At 33.8% G+C, this 20,771-nt stretch overlaps 2 protein-coding genes and 1 long non-coding RNA gene across 10 annotated transcripts; 2 read left to right on the top strand and 1 right to left on the bottom strand.

Annotated features, from left to right (window-relative positions):
- Positions 1 to 4,127: 4,127 nt before the first annotated feature.
- LOC103503304 (uncharacterized) lies at positions 4,128 to 18,349 on the bottom strand. Of its 2 annotated transcripts, none has more exons than XM_008467442.3 (6): positions 17,954 to 18,349; positions 6,975 to 7,083; positions 5,660 to 5,808; positions 5,488 to 5,559; positions 5,193 to 5,339; positions 4,128 to 4,637 (listed from the first exon to the last, which is right to left on the bottom strand). In XM_008467442.3, exons 1-6 carry the CDS (start codon positions 18,206 to 18,208, stop codon positions 4,518 to 4,520), a joined length of 852 nt encoding a protein of 283 aa, XP_008465664.1. In that variant the 5' UTR covers positions 18,209 to 18,349; the 3' UTR covers positions 4,128 to 4,517. The 2 variants fall into 2 exon arrangements, with proteins under 2 accessions (XP_008465664.1, XP_008465665.1); XM_008467443.3 differs by having other exon boundaries at positions 5,660 to 5,790; positions 17,954 to 18,348.
- Positions 4,611 to 15,060, top strand: LOC127143798 (uncharacterized). Of its 3 annotated transcripts, none has more exons than XR_007823812.1 (3): positions 4,611 to 4,758; positions 11,598 to 12,024; positions 12,120 to 15,060. It is a non-coding gene; the product is annotated as an uncharacterized LOC127143798 (long non-coding RNA). The 3 variants fall into 3 exon arrangements; XR_007823811.1 differs by having other exon boundaries at positions 4,619 to 4,758; positions 11,550 to 12,024; XR_007823810.1 differs by having other exon boundaries at positions 4,620 to 4,758; positions 11,573 to 12,024.
- On the top strand, positions 7,072 to 15,060 carry LOC107992196 (uncharacterized). Of its 5 annotated transcripts, none has more exons than XM_051090460.1 (2): positions 7,072 to 11,699; positions 12,413 to 15,060. In XM_051090460.1, the coding sequence occupies exon 1, from the start codon at positions 9,141 to 9,143 to the stop codon at positions 10,065 to 10,067; it is 927 nt and encodes a 308-aa protein (XP_050946417.1). In that variant the 5' UTR covers positions 7,072 to 9,140; the 3' UTR covers positions 10,068 to 11,699; positions 12,413 to 15,060. The 5 variants fall into 5 exon arrangements, with proteins under 5 accessions (XP_050946417.1, XP_050946416.1, XP_050946415.1 ...); XM_051090459.1 differs by having other exon boundaries at positions 12,104 to 15,060; XM_051090458.1 differs by lacking the exon at positions 12,413 to 15,060 and adding an exon at positions 11,866 to 12,024.
- Positions 18,350 to 20,771: the final 2,422 nt, after the last annotated feature.

The following is a 20,771-nucleotide window of genomic DNA, read 5'->3' as shown; positions in this document are numbered from 1 at the left end:
ATCTCTTCTTCAAGATTTTCTTTCTTCTAATTTTATTCATATTTTTTTTTTCTTTCTTTCTTCATCTTCTCTTTCTTTCTTAGAGCTCCTCTTCCAGAATATCAAGATCGTTGAAATATCACTTTGATATGATCTACGATTACTTACCTAATTAACATGATTGTTTAGCATGGTTAACACGATTGTTTAGATTTGAAGCATTTTCTCCATCGTTAAAAAGAACTACACAAGCATGTATCATTTTCTACACCATCGCGTATCATGATCGTTTAGAAGAAGAATTACACCAAGCATTTTTCCCATCGTTAAAAAGAACTACATGATCATGTATCATTTCCTACACAATCACGTATCATGATCGTTTAAAAGAAGAATCACACAAGCGTGTAACCGATCTTGATACTACCTACATGATCGTGTATCACTCCTACATAATTTTGTATCATGCTCGTTTAGAAAAAGAATTACACGTGCGCACATGATCGATTAATCACGTGTTGACTGGGGCATTGTTGGTATTTTCTATTGTGGGCGTATGAGTTTTTTTAGTTTTCAAAATTCTTCTAAACATTGTAAATATTGTATCGGTTTGTTATATTTTAAAAAAAAACCCTGAATAAAATTATATTTTTTTCCATGTCCTATAGTAAAGCAACAATAAACTTGCTACCAATATGTGATTGAACAAGAGAGTAGGAATCTCTCGGGTTTACATATTATTAAATAAATAATCAAATAGTATCTAATGTTAATCAAATAATTTCCCTTAAGAGAATGAAAATGGTGATGATAATCAAAATATCGTGTTTTTTAGATAAAAATTGTTGAGAAGGAATTTTGTACCTTCTTTAATTTTTCGAATGTTGTATGTTGAACTGAGAGTTGGCGTCTAAATGATGAAGAGGGAATGTTAAAGTTTGGAGGTTTTGTAGCTTGAATATGGAATTTTGGCAATTTTGGTCTGAAGATGCAAGGTAACATATGGAGTTTTAGTGGCTTGAAAATGAAATTTCTATTTGAAAATGGGATGTTAGGGTTTGCAGACTATCAACTCGAAGATGAAGGAACAACTTTTTATGTTATAAAGATGGAATGGTGAGTTTGTGAAGAACTGTATATTGAGCTTGAAGATGGAAGATGGAGACCTGGAGATCCTGTGCTTGAAAATGAAGGGTTTGTGTTGGTTGTTTCTAAAATGTCTCGGTTAGTGAGATTGTGTGATTGATTAGGCTCTAATATCAGTTTTTATTAAATTGTACTGCTTATTAAGAAGGTGATTTTTGTTTGGCATGTACTTAATGTTTATGTTTATGCTTATGCATTTTCCGTAATGAATGTTGGCTAATCTTCATTTTATTCAAATTTGCAGGTAGTTGAAAAATCTATAGACTATGGTATTGATCAAGTTCTCATTTATGCGTCAGTTTGATTAGATTAGGTCACACATACATGTAATATTACAGTTAATTTATTTTTTGGATTATTGTAAAACCTTTACCAACAATGTAATTTATATTTTTTATTATCAATATAAATATCTTTCTAAATATATGTGGGTAATGTTGAAATTTAGTATTTAATTTTTTTGAAAGAAGAAATATATGACAAAGAAAAATATGTGTTGCAAAAATGAAGAATCACGACACCAAACATGTCTCGACATGTAAGCCTTTATTAAACAAAAACAGTGTCGTCAAAGCACATTTATTGACAAGAATTTTGTGTGATGAAACATTTACAACGACAATATATTAGTGTCGAGTTATATTGAAAGGTGACACACTTAAAGCATTATAAGAGTATTAATGACAATATATCTGTGTCGAGTGATAGATAACGGTGACACATTTAAATTGTCAATGTAACGGTATTAATGACAATATATTCGTGTCGAGTGATAGATTACGGTAACACATTTAAAGTATCAATGTAAGGGTATTAAAGACAATATATTCGTATCAAGGTATAGATAACGGTAACACATTTAAAACATCAATATAAGATTATTAATGACAATATATTGATGTCGAGTAATAGATAACGGTAACACATTTAAAGCGTAAATGTAAGAGTTTTAATGACAATATATTAATGTCAAGGTATAGATAATGGTAACACATGATTTACATCAATATAAGAGTATTTATGACAATATATTGGTGTCGAGTTATAGATAACAGTAACATATTTATTGTATCAAGATAAAGGTATTAATGACACAATTTTGGTATCATCTAAGCATATTTAATGACATGTTTTACAAAGTGTCGTTGTATAGTCTTTCTTGACAATGGTTTCAATAACGCAAAAATTGTGTTGTTGAAAGTCTTTATGATGCAGAATTTGACGTCGTTAAAACCCAAATTTGTAGTAATGTGTAATTATATATTCTCTTAGTTGTAGAAAGTAGCTGACATATTGTATATTTAGGTGTACGATGGATTTTGTCAATTGCTATTTATTTTATTTTTAATTCTTTTTTCCATTTTTGCAATGTAAACTTAGGTTTACCATTTTTCCAAATGAAAACTTGAAAAATGTCATTCTTTAGTTTGCTCGATTTAATGACTTATTAAAGACAAAACTCAAGGTTGAGGAACCCGTTGGACACTTTTCAAAGTTTGGAGACTCAAAAACAAACTTCAAAGTTCATGGAAAACCTTGTAATTTAAACTTGTATAACCATTTCGCTTTTTTATTTTTTATTAGCATTTAGAAAACACAAGGCTTTGAAACAACATTCTGTTTTTGTTTTTAGATCTTAGATTTTGACTGAGACTTGAATATTTCTGAAATTAAAAAATGGGAAGATAAGTTTCAAAGAAAAAAAAAATTAAAATCTTTTGATAACTAGCCTCATTTCTTTTGATGTGTTATTTCTTCCTTTCTAAGTTGGATCCTTTTACCTTCTTGCTTAATAGCTCAACAAAGGATCATTTGCTAGATGACATTTTAGCCAAAAAAAAAATAATAAAATATATAGTACAAGAATAAAATAATTATATGGATGTCACAAAGAATTAGTAAAAGATCAAAAACATCACGTGAAACCTCTATTTTGGATGTTTCTTCTCAAATTTTTCAAATTAAAGGTTATCATTAGTAGCAACCATCAGTTATAGTACAATAATAAAATAATTGCATGAATATCACATAAATTAGTAAAAGACTAAAACATCTCGTGCAACCAGCATATTGGACTTTTCTTCTCATATTTCTCAAATTAATGGTTATCATCAGTAGAAACTATCAGTTATAGTACAATAATAAAATAATTGTTAATATCACATAAATTAGTAAAAAACTAAAACATCTCGTGCAATCAGTATATTGGACGTTTTTTCCCAAATTTCTCAAATTAAAAGATACCATTGATAGTAACTATTATATATAGCACCTATTATTGATAGATGACAGATGCTATCAATGATAGCTTTCAATTTTAAAAATATGTTATCAATTGATATCATATCAACTGTGAGTGATGACTTTTATCAATTATCCTTATTAAGAAAATAAAAATAAGAGCATACTTGGCATGTTTTAAGACAAAATTATCAACTAAAAGGTCAATATTTGCTATTTTTGCAAATATTTTATTATTGTACTTTTTTTTTTTTTTTTTGCCTATTTTTCAAATTGTGTTATTTGATATAATTCTCCTTCAGTTCATTTCATAATTTTTTCATTATAAAAACAAACAAATCTAATTACAAAATGATTCTATCTACAATCTAACTCGCTTTTTTCCCAACAAAGGGAAAAATAATGAGTCAGACTTTTAACCATAAAGAAGATGAAATGGATGTCACTTTGTTCAAATGAACTATAATTTACATTGTTGACCTTTTCCGAGTGGTGATATATTAAAATTCTCTTTTTAAATTTCAAAAAAATTTGTTGAATACATTTTCTTAATTCAATAATGGTAATGGTGAAAAATAAAACAATCCATCTTAACAAACTGAAAAAGGAATTAGTTCCAAAACAATTTTTTAAAAATAAAAATAAAAATAAAAATTGAAGTCTTTCAAATTTATGCATATTTTCGAGAATATACCATTAGACGTTGAGATTTGGATTAAAAAAAATGCTACCACTTTTCAAACATATGGAAAATGCACATATGAACCTGGAAACAAGAGAGCCTCCTGAGATATATCTTATGTGATATTCCTTGAGTTTAGCTTTAAGTAGAGACCGCATTCAATCAATACTTACAAATTACAAAAGAACTTTAAATAGAAATTAGGATTAAAAGCAGCAACCAAATGTAATCACTATGTACAATAATATACCCCCCACCCCCCCCCCCCCCCCCCCCCCCCCCCCGAAAAAACCAACGATGGGTTCGCATTTCTCCAAAATTTCAGTGGTTACTGATGACTCCAGAACGGGGAAGTCCTAAGCCTACACTTAAACCAAAGAGAAGAGCAGAGCCCCCTTCCCTCCACACACAAATCTTCAGTCAAATACCGAAACCAAAGCCATTTCCCAGTTCTTGGAACATTCGTCACCTATCGTGGTTTTGTTTCCTCACTTGATTCCTTGTATTCTGGCTTCAGCTCATATGTTCCTTGGTGAACACCCTTGTTGTTGTAGACACAAAGGTCTTTAAGTATTTCCTTCATATATTGCTGCAAATCAAAAAAGAAAAAAGAAAGAAAGAAATAATGGATGTTTCAGGCTTTAATCAAACCTAGTGGTAGCCTAACAAGAAGCAGATTCAAGAGATCAACTAGAACTGCAGTGTTTCAGGTGAGCAGTCCATTTGCATTTTTCCCAAGGATACATATTGCTTATGTTTGAGAGATGTGTGACCTTTTTCTAAATGAAAAATACGGAGTGAATATAATGTACAATTTATTTTATATTCCAGAATTATGTTCAGGTCCTATAAACAATGCAAGACTCTAGTCATAAGTTTAGTAACTACATGGTACACTATACATGCAAGCTTAGTATTCGATAGGTGTACAATCGAACTCTACCCTAAGAGAGATGAAAACAAGAAAAATTTTGTAACTAAGCTTAGCCCAAAGTTTAATCTGAGGGAAGGAGTTTTTCACCCTTCCAACCCTTCGATTCTATAGACTGTATTCCTTTTGTGATAAGTCACTTTCTTTGTTTCATAAAAATAAAATAATAAAATAATATAAAAGAAAGAAAAAGAGGTCAAAGATAAATCTTACTTCAGGTTGGTCAGTCTCTTGAATCAATTGTTTTGACGTCCAATATGGCTGTCTTTCGAAAAGCTTAAAAATAATCTTCTCCAATTCTCCACGCTCCTTTCTCAACCGCTTTGTTTCCGATCCCTTGCTCACCACTTTCTTCTTCTCCTGTACCAAAATTAGCATCTTAAAAGAAATTCTTGAAAGCATTTGGACAAACTTCTGACTGGCTACGAGGGAATGTAATACAGCACAGGCGAAATCAAAATTTAACTTGATAATGTTATCAAAGAAGAAATGAAGGTAGTATAATTACTGCAGCTCCAAATGACAACACGTCCATCCCTGGCATAGGCCTCATATGTCCTCCTGTGACATGATCAATCACCTATATAGAATATTTGGAAATGTTAACCAAGAGAACGTGACAGCAATAAAGAAAGATACCAAACACCCAAGTACGCTGCATAAGAAGTTAGAAAGGAGACCTGAATCTGTCTGCTTTTGGTCATAGACTTGTGGGTTCTTTCACGACAGAGTTTCCCATACCTCTCAAGATTCTGATCATGTGGCTTCATGTCAAATTTGTTCAGTATTTTCCCTTCAACGGTAAACTTCCCTAAAACGAAAGAAGAATCTGAAGCATTTTCAGTACACCCACAGAGCTTATCAGTTATATATGTTTATCCGGTAAATAATTAGAAAAATTCAAGATGAAAAATAGAAGCTATAGCTGCTTTGCTACAGAATTCTAGCAGTTGACCTCTACTACACAGAACTTATTGCTTTTATTGTTTGCCATGTACAAAGTAGAAATTTTCAAGATGAAAGATCATGCTGATAATTGAATACGAGTTCTCCATACTATAACTCGCTTAATGAAAATTTCCTCTACTAACATTATAGAACCTCAGCACCATATGCTGGAAAGAAGTTGTTGCAAATGTATCATGACAACAAATGATTAAGAACTCTTGCTAATAAGCAAACACGCAATGTTTCTGCTGAATTTGATCAGTAAGTGGCGCTATGTGCATTGAGATAAATTACTATATCCCTAGCTGCTGAAAGATGTTTTAGTTTTCATTAGATATAGTAATACCATTCATCAGTATGAGATCAGTATCCACTTTAATAGCTTTCAGAGGCAATTAGTTTACAAAAGACTCCAAAAATTGTAAGGTACCTGACTGAGTCTTAACTCGTCAGATGTTCGACAGAAAAGGAATTAAAGAGGCTTATCGAAGAAATAACACAGAAAGGGATGGAACTTGGAAGGCAATGTTAAGCACAAAAGCTTCATCTCAGCTAAACATAAATTACAGCAGAAGCCTAATGAACTGGTTGGTGTGAGTTCAACTAAACACAATCTCTCATACGAACTCCCACGTAAAGTTTTTTTTTTCTTTTTTCTTTTTAAGCAATAAACACTCTATAAATATCCAGCAAGAAGTGCATTAAGAGATATGCCCAAACCTCAATTCGAAAGAGATAATAGAAACAAAATGAGGGCTATTGATGATCAAACTCATGATTTTACTAGTATAAAATGATTAACTAATATTGAATCCTACACATTGTGCAATTAATTATTAATTCGCACATGGTCTGATTTCTGAAGTCAATAAAAATAGTTATGCACATCCAAGATTGACGATGTCAATATCAGTTGAACACATACTATAAATTCAATCTCAGATCACAATCAGGTAATAGTTCATCCAGCTTGCTACAAGCAAACATTTGAAACATCATATTCATGGGTCATTCTCTAACAAGCAGGCCAGAGTGACATAAACTAACCTTGTGATGACTCGGAAAATACAGACATTGGAATGAAGTCCGTAGACATATTCAACGTGTAGGACCTTAATGCATTTCCAGAGTCAGTGCTAGCCAATTCCATGGTGAACTAAAATCACAGTGCCATTGTTAGTTGAAGAAAGCAAAAACTGGTTGTCGATATAATTATTCTCAAGTTTCTTCTTTAATATAATGGCTAATGTACGAAGCCATGCCAACTTGGTAACTAATAACTCATAGCTTTTTTCAAATTTGCAAGTGTACCTTAGGCACAAATAACTAATAATAATAGAACAGTATTTTTCTTAATTAAAAACTGAGCTTTTATCAAAAACAAATGAAAGAATGCAAGGACATTAAAAAAAATTAAGTCCAGACAAAAGAAGTCCATCAATAAAAGAGGACTCAAATCAAGCAAAAAATGAAACTATGAGAATAATTATGATAGGAACCAAAACACAATCAATCTATATTGAAATGTAAATAATAAAAACTTGCAAGATAGCTGGGTGTTTTGAGGTATTTGACCCTCCCCTCTAGGATGTGTTTTTTCTTTTTGGAAATAGAGACAAGCCTCTTTATTAGTGATATTTTTAGTATTATACATGAGTATTAAAGTACATGAGTACATGAGTATTATACTAAGAGCAAGAGAACTAGAAGAATACAGTCAGACTAAAACGGAAGCTAGCTTAGGCAAACAAAAAGATGGCAACCTAAAAACAAGTTCCAATGGAAAATAAACAAAACTAAAACAAACAACTCAAAGATAAAGCAAATGAAGAAAGTTAAATACAAAGCAAAACTTAAAGTTCTCTCGAAAGGAATCCCTTTGAAACTGAAAACTTGAACGCCCAAAAATTCAAAATGAATGGAGAAAGATTGTTGCCGAGAAGATTCAAATAGCTGCCTCAAATCTGTCTTGCCAATATAACTGAACCCCAAGGAAGCTCAGAGAAGTCTTCAAAACCATCAGCCACTAAACCAAAAACCAAACCCCAAAAGATACTCCCCTTTGGCAGACCAGAGAAACGAAGATTAAAATCAAACCTAATTTCAAGTCAACTACCTCAATCAGTTAGGTTTTACTTCCCACCCACGTGAAGAGAAATTAAGGAAAGCCAGAAGTTGGACCAAGCTTTTGAGAATCAAAATAGAATAAATCCACAGTCGGCAACTATTGACTTTGGATGATCTGGTATTTCACAAGATTGAGGACAAGAGCGAGAAGCAGAGGGAAAATTTTCAGATTTCAGGTTGTCCTTGAGAAACAATGCATTAAGGTCTGTTTCTAAAGGCTCAAAATGTTTTTGCCTCTCAAGCTCGGATGACTTAGCAGAAAACTCCAACTCCTCACTGCTAACGCTGAAAGGAGAGTTGAAGGAAGACTCGCCCTTTTTTCTAGAGGGATTAAAAGGAGTTTTGGTCGGAGAGCGTCTAAAAAAAATTTCCTTCGAGTTGGGCAAATAGAATTCTGAGTACTTAAACTGCATAGGGTGAGAATCATGATCAACTGAATTAGTAGGACGGGTTAGAGCTAGAATTTGCGTACAACTAACTTCTAACAAATCTGGATTGGCCTCTAAAAACAACTTGAATTTACTGGATTGGACCGAGGAATGAGAGTGGGCGCAGTTTGCCTTTATCAAATGAGGAGCTTGATCTGGGTTTTTAAGGACCGTTTAGTCGAAGACTTCTTAGATTTTTTCTTTCGGATGGAAAACTTCGGGAAAGGCTTGAGGTAATGCAAGAAGGCTTTTGTAACATTTCTTTCTTTTCAATTTTGCTCTTGGGGCCAGTCTTTTTTTTTTTTTTTTTTTGAAAAGGAAACGAATTTCATTTAGTATAAAAATGAGGTAGAGCTCAAGGTACAAGAGGGTTATACAATGAGCAATTAACGAACTAGGGATCAGTAGACGCACCTGAACGTCTTAACTAGGTCAACACCCCTTAATGTCCTCATCATATTCGAAAATCGAGAAGTGAAATGACATAGAGCTAGTAAAAGTGATCCAAAACATAAGAACTTTACATCAGCAGCCTATCATGAACAAAAGACTAAAAGAAAAATCTAAACCGGGCAAGAAAAATCTAAACGGGCAAAAACAGATCCTTGCCTAACTCTCCTTTGCTAGACTTGTCAGTTGAGATGAATGTCCTTTGAACATGATTAACTATTCGAAGGCTAAAATCAAGGTTAGTCAAAACCTGTGTGGTTTCTTGCCCGCAACGGTTGAGTTAAGAGATGAAAATCAGGGCAATATTTTTTTCAATTTTGGGGACTTCGAAGCACTGGAAGACCCAAAAGTGATTGAAGGAGCAATGGTCGAGTTAAGAGATGAAAATCAGGGCAATATTTTTTTCAATTTTGGGGACTTCGAAGCACTGGAAGACCCGAAAGTGAATGAAGGAGCAATGTTCTTAAAAGACTTTGCTAATCCGATTGATTTAATGAGACTAAATCAAGTTCTTTTAGATGAAGAGGAAGATTTGAATACTTCGAATTCCAAATGGCGCTTCCTTCTACTTCACTTTCAAAACCTGGTTTCTAAAGGAATCCCTTCGAGGCCTTGCAAGAAAAGGATGATCGTGGAGGGTTGGGTGAGTCTTCATCTTCTTCTCATCGGAAAAATCAGATTGTCGGAAAAAAAACCAAAGAAGAGGAACAAACCAGCCGTGAATTCCGCTGAGGAAGTTAAAAAGTTGCCTTCAATGATGACAGAGAAAAGTATGGCCAAGTCCTTTATTTCGCCCAATGAGAATTCAAGTCTTAATAAGGTGGATATTCACGATTTAAAGTTTATTTTAAGTGTTTCTCTCAAGAAGGCAGCCCAAAAGGCAAGTGGGCCCATCCCATCCAACCGAATCTCGTCCAGCAGCATGTCATCGTCCCCGGATCATTTAGCACTTCCTTTAATTGCATTATCAGAGACCAACAAAGACTATGCCGTCAAGGGAACAAGTAATCCTTTCTCTTCTCATTCAAATTCTTCTTCAGCAGCCAGAATCAGAGGTAGATTGAAGGTCAAACGAAGTTCCAAAACAGCAAAAAGTAGTGCATTCTTTCATTTCTTTCCCAAAGCATTTTGTTAGAAGGAGACAGATGGAGATAGCCGAGAAGACTTTTTTCAAGACAGATATTTTCAGATTCTAATCCAGATGTTTTAGAAGAAATCTGCTCACAGATTCAGGCTCCCAGCAAAAGCAACAGATCATAAACCCAAAAGTCTCTCCCTCCACAATTTAAGGACTATGTTTTATTATTCCCCAATGCAAAGGTGAATCTTCAAATTGGAATTCCAGTTCACACTCCAATATATCCATCTCAGAAGAAATGAAAGGCTGATTTGCTTCTTATTCAGTGTAAGCAGTGAGGAATTTGACCAATTTGAGAAAATAGGATGAAATGGAAAAGCAGAGATCAAAGGAACCAATAGAAGTTGATTTGAATGCTTTGTTTCAGTGTGAAGAAGACCAGAAATTGAACAACAAGCTTTGGATTGTTTATCTCAAGTTCACCTTTGTGAAGTTCCAGCCCATCTGAAGTCATTGGTAGCCAACTAGAATCTGATTTTGGGCTAATATCCAGCAGCATTCTTTGCTAGAGTGATGATTATTTGAGAATGAAAATCGTGCCGTGGAGCACGAGAGTTTGGAAGACCCATCAAAGAGATTGACCCTCAAAAGATTCTTGTAGTCACATAATATGGATCTAATGTTAATACAAGTATCCAAAAAGATGACCTTAAGTTGACCTAATATGATGGCAATTTTCAGCTTCAACAATAAGATTGGGAAGTGTTTGGAGAAGCTTACTAGTTGGAAGGAAGATAATTTTGGAATGAGAATAATAATAAACCATGATGGGTGTGCTTACTATTAGTGTAAGCAATGAAGAGTTAGAAGAGAGCGTGCTTTAGGGGTTTTTAACAAGAAGAACCCGTTCCGCTAGTCATCCTTGAGCTAGACTTTGGTAAAAACTATTTCGGGAAGTTTTGTCATCAGAAGATGTTATGTCAAATGGCCTGCACTTTCAACTAAGGCTTAGATATACTATCCTCAAGATTGGTTCTTTAGTTGTGTTTAAGAAGTCATGATAGCAGCTTGTCGGCTCGTGTAGTTAATGAGTTCTTGTGGATCAGATGTTATTTGGTTGGTTTCAAGATAGATCAGCATTTTCATTTTTGTCCTCTTCGGTGTTTTAAAATGCCCAAGGTGCACAAAAAGGCACGGACTTTTTTCCGTAAGGCGCACTATATAAAAAAAATTGTATATATATATATATATATACACATATACACACACTATATACATGTTTATTTAGACAACCAAAACATAAATGGATAGAAATGAGACTTGTACAAAAAACAAAAGATATATAAGAGTTAAATATTAGTCAACACAAAGTCAAGTGAAATGACACAAAAACAATCACAAATACAATTCTAAAATCCTAAAGATCGAAGTCATTTTCACTGAATAGATCTTCATCTTCATTCTCTCCATCATTCAACTTATAACCATCTATATCTTCTTCGTCCATCTCTGAGTCATCTTCACTAAATAGCTCTTCAGTCTCCTTTTTCTTGGACATGTAGGCTTTAATTTCTTCATCGTGATCAGGGCATTTTCTTCAAGCAGTGGCATTTCTATAACCACCAATAAGGTGTTGTTTCACTCTACGAACTCACCCTTCAGTTGTTTCTGAACAAAATCCACACACAGGTATTAATATCTTGCTCATTTTGCAATCGAGCATATTTCCATGCTGGGTCTTTTCTTAAACTGTCCTCAACCATCTAATTATTAAAAAATTAAACTAACTTAAGAAATTGATCACAAAACTCAAAAGCTAGGAGTTAACTTGGGACATACCAAAAATTTGATGAAGATTGAACTTGGAACGCTACTGTTTTGGAGGATTTTCATCAAGAAGAGATGAAGTTGAAGCCTTGAATGGTTGCTGTTTTCTACCCATCTTCTCTGTTTCTTAAAGAAACTAAAAGAATAGAGACTTCATAAAACAAAGACTTCAAAAAATTGAGCCAAGGTGCTTTTTCTTTTCTTCTTCTTCTTCTTCTTCTTCTTTCTTTTTTTTTTTTTTTTTTTTTTTTTTTTTGTTTAAACAGAAACTTTAAAAAACAGAGTCCTCAAAAGAGGTGTCCGTTGGAGAAGAAAAAGAAGAAGAAGAAAAGGAGGAGACGAGGAGGTGTTCGAGACTTTCCTTCCGTTGAAGAAGAAAAAGAAGAAGGAGAAGCTGAGAAGGAGAAGGAGAAGAAGAAGAAGAAGAAGATTAGGGAGAGCGTTGAATGTACCTTTTTTTCTTGTAGATGAAGCCACTGCCTACTTTATTTTTACAATAGGTTAAAAAAATATAAATACATTATCTTATATATTAAACTACAGCATTTTAATGAATTTGTAAACGTTTTTGGTAGAAACAAAGCTCCAGACCTGGATGGTTTCACTACAGAGTTCCTTGAGAAGCACTGGCCGAAGCTAAAAGGAAGCTTCAAAAAACTGTTCGACAATTTTCATAGAAACGGAAGGCTAAATGCTTGTGTCCAAGAGAATTTCATTTGTTTAATACAAAAGAAAGAAGATCCGATTCACGCAAAGGAATTTATACCCATCAGCCTCACTACCCTCACTTCCAAGGTGGTAGCAAAAGTTTTAGCAGATCGTCTAAAGCAGGTAATGGATTCGATCATAAGTCCATTTCAAAGCACATTCGTTGAAGGAAGGCAACTTTTAGACCTGGTCTTAATAGTAAACAAGGCAGTTGAAGATTATCGAGCTAAAAATAAAAAGGGTTGGATTCTAAAGCTAGATCTTGAAAAAGCTTTTGATAAAGTGGACCGGGAGTTTCTTGAAAAGGTGTTCCATTGCAAGAAATTCAGCTATAAATGGACAACGAGGATGATAGGCTGCCTGAAAAACCCTCGATTCTCTATTTTCATTGACAGATAACCAAGAGGTAGAATTAGGCTTCTAGAGGCATTCGACAAAGAGACCCTCTCTCTCCTTTTTTATTTCTGCTAGTCAGCAAAGTTCTAGGAGTTAATGAATGGAAATTTTGAAGTCTTCACGGGTGGAAAGGATAATATCCACATTCCTATTCTCCATTATGCTGATGATACAATCCTATTTTGTAAATATGTAGTTTGTAAATATGAAGAGACAACGTTTCTTAAGGTTAAAGGAAGCTATTAATTTGTTTGAATGGTGTTCTGGCTAGAAAGTAAACTGCAGTGGAGTTAACATGGGAGAAGAAGAGCTGATCCAAATGGCAAGAAAATTAGGATGCAAATTGGAAAAGCTCCCTTTCTTGTCTTTAGGTCCCCCTTTGGGAGGCTACCCAAGGCAGGAAGTCTTCTGGCAACCAGTAATTGATAGGGTGCACAAAAAACTGGATAGATGAAAAAATTCAGTGTTTCAAGAGGTGGAAGACAAACTTATTGTAACTCGGTTTTGGCCAGCCTTCCAACCTATTATTTATCCATCTTTGCCATTCTAGAGAATGTAGTTTCTCCTCTAGAAAAACTGATGAGAAATTTTTGTTGGGGAGGGAACTCCGGTAGCAAAATAAATCATCTGGCGGCATGGAAAAAGGTTACACCTTCTCAGTTTGATGTGGGGCTCAGTTTGGGAAGCATCAAAACTCAAAATACGGCTCTCCTTGATAAATGGGGCTGGAGATATACAAAGGAGGATACTGCGCAGTAGAGACAAGCAATAAGAAGCATTCATGGTAATGAAGCTTTTGATTGGCATACTGAGCAAGTCTGGAAACAGCCTAAAAGCCCTTGGGTCAGCATCACAAGAACATGAAGGAAAGTGGAAGTTTTGGCCTCATTCAAGCTTGGAAATGGAAGAAGATTGAACTTCTGGACAGACTCTTGGGCAGGTGATATCCCCCTAAATCTTCAATTTCCTAAGCTTTTCAGAATCGCTTTGCTTCCCAACGGTTCGACCACTGCCCATTGGGACACTGCCACAAAGTATTGGTCTATCGTGCTTCATAGGCTGCTGAAATATAAGGAAATTCCAGATTTCCAATCTAAGCTACTCCTCCTCTCTTCTAAAAGAGTAACAGATTTGGAAAACAGTAGAGTATGGTCTTTAGGCCCATCAGGCAGATCCAGTGAAATCCCTTTCAGCTCACCTTGCCCCCATCTTCCCCGCTGGACAAAGCTACATTCAAAGCTCTTTGGAAGACCAGCAGCCAAGGAGAGTCAACATATTAATTTGGATTATGGCTTTCAGTCTCCAAAATTGTTCCTTGATCATTCAGAGAAAACTCCCCGACAAGTGCTTGCTGCCCTCAGTGTGCCCTCTTTGTACGAAGGACAGCGAGGTTTTGTTACATTTATTTATTTTATGTCCCTATTCCACTGAATGTTGGAGAAGTTTCCTTTCTATTTTTAATGTAGTTTGGGCTTTCGACGGATCTCTTTGCTCAAATGTTTTCCAGTTATTGAGGGGTCCTCTGTTGCCAAAGAGACTTGAGACTAATTTGGGCAGCACTTTTGGCAGAAATCTGATTTGAGTGCAGTCGGCACATTTTTCACGACAAGGCAAGAGGCTTTGAATGTGGAATTCTGATTTGACACTATGGACACGGTTAAGACAAATACTGCAGCATAGTGTTCTTTGAATGTGGAATTCAAGGATTACTCAATTCAGGACGTTTGTTTAAACTGGGCGGCTTTCATTCATCAACCACTCTAATGGGGGCTGATTTTCCTGCGCTTCTAAGAAGACCAAGGTTTTGCATCTTTATGGCCTTTGATGTTTTTGAGGACCTCTTATTCAGTTTTGATAGATATAGGAGATTATCTTTGGAGGCATTCTGTATTTTCCCTCCACTGTACCTGTTTTTTTTTAATTTTGGTTTCTGTCTTTGTTTCTTCTGTGGTTGTATGTTTCCAAAATATTTGATTTGTATTTGTTTTCGGTTTCTTTTATTTTGGGACATGATGATGACGCTAAGGAGGTGTCAACCTAGTTGAAATTTCTGGATGCGTCTCCTGATCCTATCTCGCTCTCTTTTTTTTATGGCTTCTCTATTATTCTCATTGTATAATTCTCTTGTACCTTGAGATTCTATTATCGATATAAGAAGGTTGTCTCCTTTTAGAAAAAAAAGATGGATTTGTAGAAAAAAAGAAACCCTAGTAGGCTCGCTTAAGCACGCCTTGGCACTTTGTGGAAGGCATACAAAGGAATGTGCCTTCCTCAATGCACCTTGCCTATCCAAGGTGAGGCACCCATGTTGCGCCTTGCACCTAGACGTGTGCCTTTCAAAACACTGAACCTCTTGAGATGCATCTTCTTCAAGCTCTTCAAAGTTTACTTCTTCATGGTTATGGTTCTTTGGAGCACTTTTGTTTCCTTTTCCAGCAATTCATTTGTATTGACTGTATTTTCAGTTGCTGTTTTGATTGTTTTTCTGCCTTGTTTGTATTTGAATTCCAAATTCTTTGTCCCTTACTCAAGCTTTTTGTATAATTCTCTTGTACTTTTTTATTATATTAAGGAAAAGGCTCGTTTAATTTAAAAAGAAAAAAGCAAGAAAATCATTAATAGTACTACAAATTGGCAATGAGTCATCAGTCAAATTGTGATAAACATATATTTTCTTACTAAAAGGTTCCCAAGCCTCCTTGCATGCAGTCAAACCAAAGGTCTTGTAAATTTTAGCTAAAACCATTTACAAGTCACAACTATGCCACAGGGCATCTTATTTAACGTGCTAATAAACTAGATGGAAAACACGATTGGTTTCCCTTCAGATGATAGCAAGAAATTTTAAACAGTGACTTAGTTTAAAACATAGTATTTCACAATCTAAAGATTACTACTGTTATTCCTTTAAGATATTTTTTCTTCATAGTGTGAGTATCAAAGCAACCAAGCTAACTTACAAAGATATTATCTCAACCAGTCCTCTAGGCCTGCTTCTGATGTGGTGTCCCCAGACTGCTTTTTGTTAGCTTTGTTCTCTTCCCTTTTCGGCCGGCCTTCCATGGAGCTTAGTTTTATGCCTTCTTTATGTTTTTACACAGTAGTAGTTTTGTTGTGTTATAGAGGCTCAGCCCTTGTACTGTACCATATTGTTTTCACCCTATTTTCTTTCCTGTTTTCCTCTGGTTTTTAAGTTTCGCCTATACTAGGCTGGACTTCATTCGCATTTGTATTTTGGTTCCTTATTTCTAGTCTTAATTGGGATATGATGTTTTGGTGTCAATGGGGTGTCAACCCAGTTGAGATGTCTGGGTGCAACATCTGATTTCCCTAACTTTTTCGCTGTTTAGACTTCTTTATTACGCTCATTGTATAATTCTCTTATACTTTGAGTTCTTATTATTAATAAAAAAGTTTGTCTTTGTTTCAAAAAAAGATATCAACTAAATTTATAGGACAATCAAATGACCCTGTACAATTTGGTTGTAAGAAAACCTGTAGAACTTAAATAACATAAATAGGTGGATTTACACCATCCACCCACTGCTTTAAATAAATAAATAAAATTAACCTTATACCAGACCAACTAAAAGTGGCTATCACTATACTCCAAGAGGGTATACAGTGTACAATTGCTGTCAGCATGAGGCTGCCAGTGCTAGCACATATATAGCCATACAGATGCAAAAAAATATTTTAATAGTTCCCCAGCTAAAAAGGACAAGTCATTGTTACATTCAATCGCACTGAACTCCAGGTTCAGCAAACTTATCCTCAAATACTTTAGAATCTTATGAGCTTATACCCAGCTGAACAGACCTACTCCCAGATTTTCCATCCATTACCCCCCACCTACCCAGGATGTAAAACATAAAACAAACAATAGCCACCAAACATAAAAGAAAATTTAAGGTAAAACAGTAACATTCAAGGTTCCTAATTCATGGTGGAGAATATGATGAGCCGTTGGGGAGCAGGGCAATCCTCTAACCAAACTTCAGAGTATCTAGCTCAATGTGCATGAGGCAGCTAACATATGTGCTACCATTTTAAAAGAAAGAAACCAGACATTTTACCTTGCGATGCAGAACCCACCAAGCTAGTTGTTGAAATAAGAATCAATCTAGTATACTCTTCAGTTGCATAGAATTTTACACAATGGATCACCAATTTCTCAATGAGTGACTTAGAAGCAGAAGGTAGAGGTCATGAAACATTTGTTTTAAATTTGAGACATTGAAACCCTGCCTCGCAGTCCAAGACATCATGAACATAACGATGTGCAAATGGTGCCCCATCCACGGCTCAAACAAACTATTTGGAAAAATGGTGAGGAAATATTCACGACCAAGAGCATAGACCCGAACCATTAGGTCATAGGCTCAGAGCAGGTTAAAGACGAGAAAATGGGGACTGATAGTGATCACTAACAACAGCTTGTAGTTAGGAAATGCACCTACCCTTTAGTCAGTGAAGAGGAATAAAAACACAACCATTAAATTACTTTGTTTTTTTCTAATCTCCAAAAATTCCTGATCCCCCATATTCTGAAAACTGCAATCCTACCCAAATAGAGTTAGTAGTTAGAAAACCAAGAATGTAAACCAGAAGGGTCATATTCATAGAAAAGCATCGTAAGAACGCAATAGTGAAAAAGTAAATTAGTCTAACCACACGTCATCGAAACTTTAACAAACAACAAAACTTTCCATTACCAGTGAAACAAGAAAAGAACAAAAATATCAACAAAAAAAAATGTAGTCGGAGTAATCAACGAATAGCTCCAAAGGATTATAAACAAAAAGAACGGAAAATGCATAAACAGAAAACGAACACAAAGCCCTAAGATAAAGAGAATATAAAACGAAACATAAAAGAAAAGGAAAAAAAAAAAAAAAAGCGAACCTAAAATGGAAAGCATGCAGAAGCAGGTAAGAAACATCACAAAATGCAATAAGAAGAGAGGCCTCAATGGAAAACCAGAAACACCAAAGCAGGAGGTAATCATATACCTCAGTAGAGGAAGAATCATCATCGTCATTGGATTGGAGTGGGTCAACAGAAACGATGACCTTTGCGACAGGACGGGAAGGGGCATCGGGTGAATTAGAAAGGGCGCGTGTAACAACTTGGGGACATTTCAAGAGCCACATTGCTCTGTCCGCCTTGTTAGTCTCTAAGAAGTCGGTTCCAACAACGATGTTGTTGTTATTGGTTTGGTGTTTTCTAGAAGTGGAACGGTCGATGGATTTGCCGTCGACGTCCATTGGAGAGAAGGAAGAAGAAATGGTTACATGAATGGAATGGAGGTGGGAAAATTGAAAAGAAATGAAAGAAAACGGTTTTTGTTAGAAAGGCTTTTCTCCGTAACCAACAATAACGTGGATGTGTTCAACTTCAAAGATTTGGATTATATATATAGACGAATTGCAATGCAAGAATGCGCTCAAAGTGGGGTGCCACCGCTCACCTCAATGTGCTACACCTGGCCTGCCTCTTTTCTTTATATATATGCATGTTAAATAGTAAATTTGGTTAACCTTTGAAAATGATTAGAATTTAGTTATTATAACTCTTAATTAGAGATTTCTCGCCGCCACTACAAATCATGTGGATTATTTATAATATTTTATTAATTAATGTGAACTACATTTTTTTTGTTTCTGAAAAATTCATATGAACTAGTTTCAAATTATAGGGATTAGATTTTCAATTTAACCAAAAGAATATTTCCATCCAAATTGTAAGTTTGTTTCATGTAGCTAGAGAAAGTTAGGATCTCTATCTTTATAATTTTAATGTTTAATAAAATTCTTAATGGTTCCATCTAACTATAAGAACTCAAAAGTAATTATAAATTATAGGAACTAAATAGGAATAAGTTTGTAAATTAGCCTACTTTGAATTATAAATTTGAGGCTAATTAAGATATACTAATTTTTTTTTAAAGTTTCAATAATATACATGATCTTTCTCAAAACGATTATTAGTATAAGAATGTTGATTATTAGCTAGCTCATGTTATCATGGAACATAGTAATTTGGAATAGAAAATATGTATCCTTACATCGTTCTTGATGAATGTTATATTATTACTGTCTCAGTTTTTTCAATCAATGGGCAAATTGTCCACAAAAATTTTTTCTATAATTTAGTCTAAAATTTAATTTGTCAACTTTTGAGGATTTATTCATGACAGTGAAATTAGTGATCTTATGCAAATCCCACCCTAACTTAGTGGTATGAAACTCTGTTTCATTTTTTCTTTTTAGTTGATTTCAACTCTTAACCTTTTAATAAAAGATATATATTTAAACTAATTGGATGAAGCCCAAGTCAGTGACAAGAATAAGATTCTTATATAAGTTATATATAAGATAGTGTAATCCAATGAGTTTTATATAAGACAATGTGATCCCAATACTTGTTACAAAAACATAGGATTTGTTTGGTGCAATTTGTAAATAAAAATGGTAAGGGTCATTTATTTCTCAAACATCCTAGATTTCTATGAGGTGAACATCTAGACTATCATATTTGTTTCGAAGTATTGTAATATGTCCTAGAATCTGGAGATTTATAGATATTTTAGGATGCTTGAATAGAGAACATCTAAAGAATTTTAGATGTCCTTTCTACAATATGGATTTATAGATCGTGGACATCTCCGTTTTATATTTTTTTTCCTTTTTTATTATATATGTATATATCTTTATTTGCATTATATAATTAAAATAAATAATTAATTATATATATCATTTTGTTTTTTTATATTGCAATTCTTATTATTTTTAACAAGGTATTCACATTTAAATTTAAAATAATATTTATTTTATAAAAAATCTTAAATCGTGATATTATTTGGTTGAGAAAAATAACGTATAAAATAATTATAATTGTATTAACTTTTTTTTAAAAAAATCCAATTGATAAAAGCAAATATGTTATATAAGTCTAAATTATATCAAATTAATCATTAATAATCTCAAGTTATTCTAGAAACATTACATAAATTTAAGAAACTTTCAAGTAAAAATACTATGAAATAAACACAACAATCAAAATATTCCTAGATATCTATAAAAACATTGTACAAAGCAAGTATGATAATCTAAAAATGTCAAACATCTATATTTATGACATATCTATAATTTCTGACATCTACAATTTTGGTTATCTACCTTTATAAAAAACAAACGCTCCAAGAAATATGTAAAATGTGTGTACCTTTATGGTATGGTACTATTACAATTCAAAATTTGTACACGTAGATGAGAATCTCCAAATGCCCCAATTGCACAATTGTCTTACACAAAAAAATTACCATAATCAATTAACCAAAGAATTATATGTATATAATTTTTAATGTTGAAGAACACTTTTTATATGTCAAGTTAGCAGTGTATAAGTAAAAGAAACTATATTTGCCTTATTAGTTCTGATACTGTATTAAACTAAAGGAAGCAAAAACTTAATATCTTTACATTACTCTATTCCACATAACGTGTCATAAATTACTGTAAAATTCACAAATTTCATTCGACAATTAACAGCCAAAGAATTATGAAGTACTTAGTTGTATAATTTGCTCCATTTTCAATTTTAACACTAGGCACGAATATACTCAATTCCTATTTTAAATAGGAAAAAAAAAAACACTCAATCACCTCTAAAACTAAAAGAACAATAAATTAAGATCCTTCTAAACTAGAATTTGAAAATCTTATAGTATAAAGCCATCAAATATATCAATGAAATGAGTCAGTATGATAAACACATTATTTCCTTGGTAAAGAAATCAAAATTTAGCCTCCAAAAGTTCAAATTTGG

Source organism: Cucumis melo, chromosome 9, assembly GCF_025177605.1.
Source record: "Cucumis melo cultivar AY chromosome 9, USDA_Cmelo_AY_1.0, whole genome shotgun sequence".
Classification (NCBI taxonomy): domain Eukaryota; kingdom Viridiplantae; phylum Streptophyta; class Magnoliopsida; order Cucurbitales; family Cucurbitaceae; genus Cucumis; species Cucumis melo.
The sequence above is the reverse complement of the archived record's forward strand: the minus strand, read 5'-3'. Positions and strand labels throughout refer to the sequence as shown.

Excerpts from the sequence above, each read along its gene's own strand:
- LOC107992196 (XM_051090460.1), top strand. The coding sequence starts at position 9,141 with ATGATTAACTATTCGAAGGCTAAAATCAAGGTTAGTCAAAACCTGTGT.
- LOC103503304 (XM_008467442.3), bottom strand. The coding sequence starts at position 18,208 with ATGGACGTCGACGGCAAATCCATCGACCGTTCCACTTCTAGAAAACAC. Across the intron at positions 5,560-5,659 it reads CCAAAAGCAGACAGATTCAG|GTGATTGATCATGTCACAGG; the intron begins GTCTCCTTTCTA and ends TATTCTATATAG. Across the intron at positions 4,638-5,192 it reads AAGAGACTGACCAACCTGAA|CAATATATGAAGGAAATACT; the intron begins GTAAGATTTATC and ends TTTGATTTGCAG.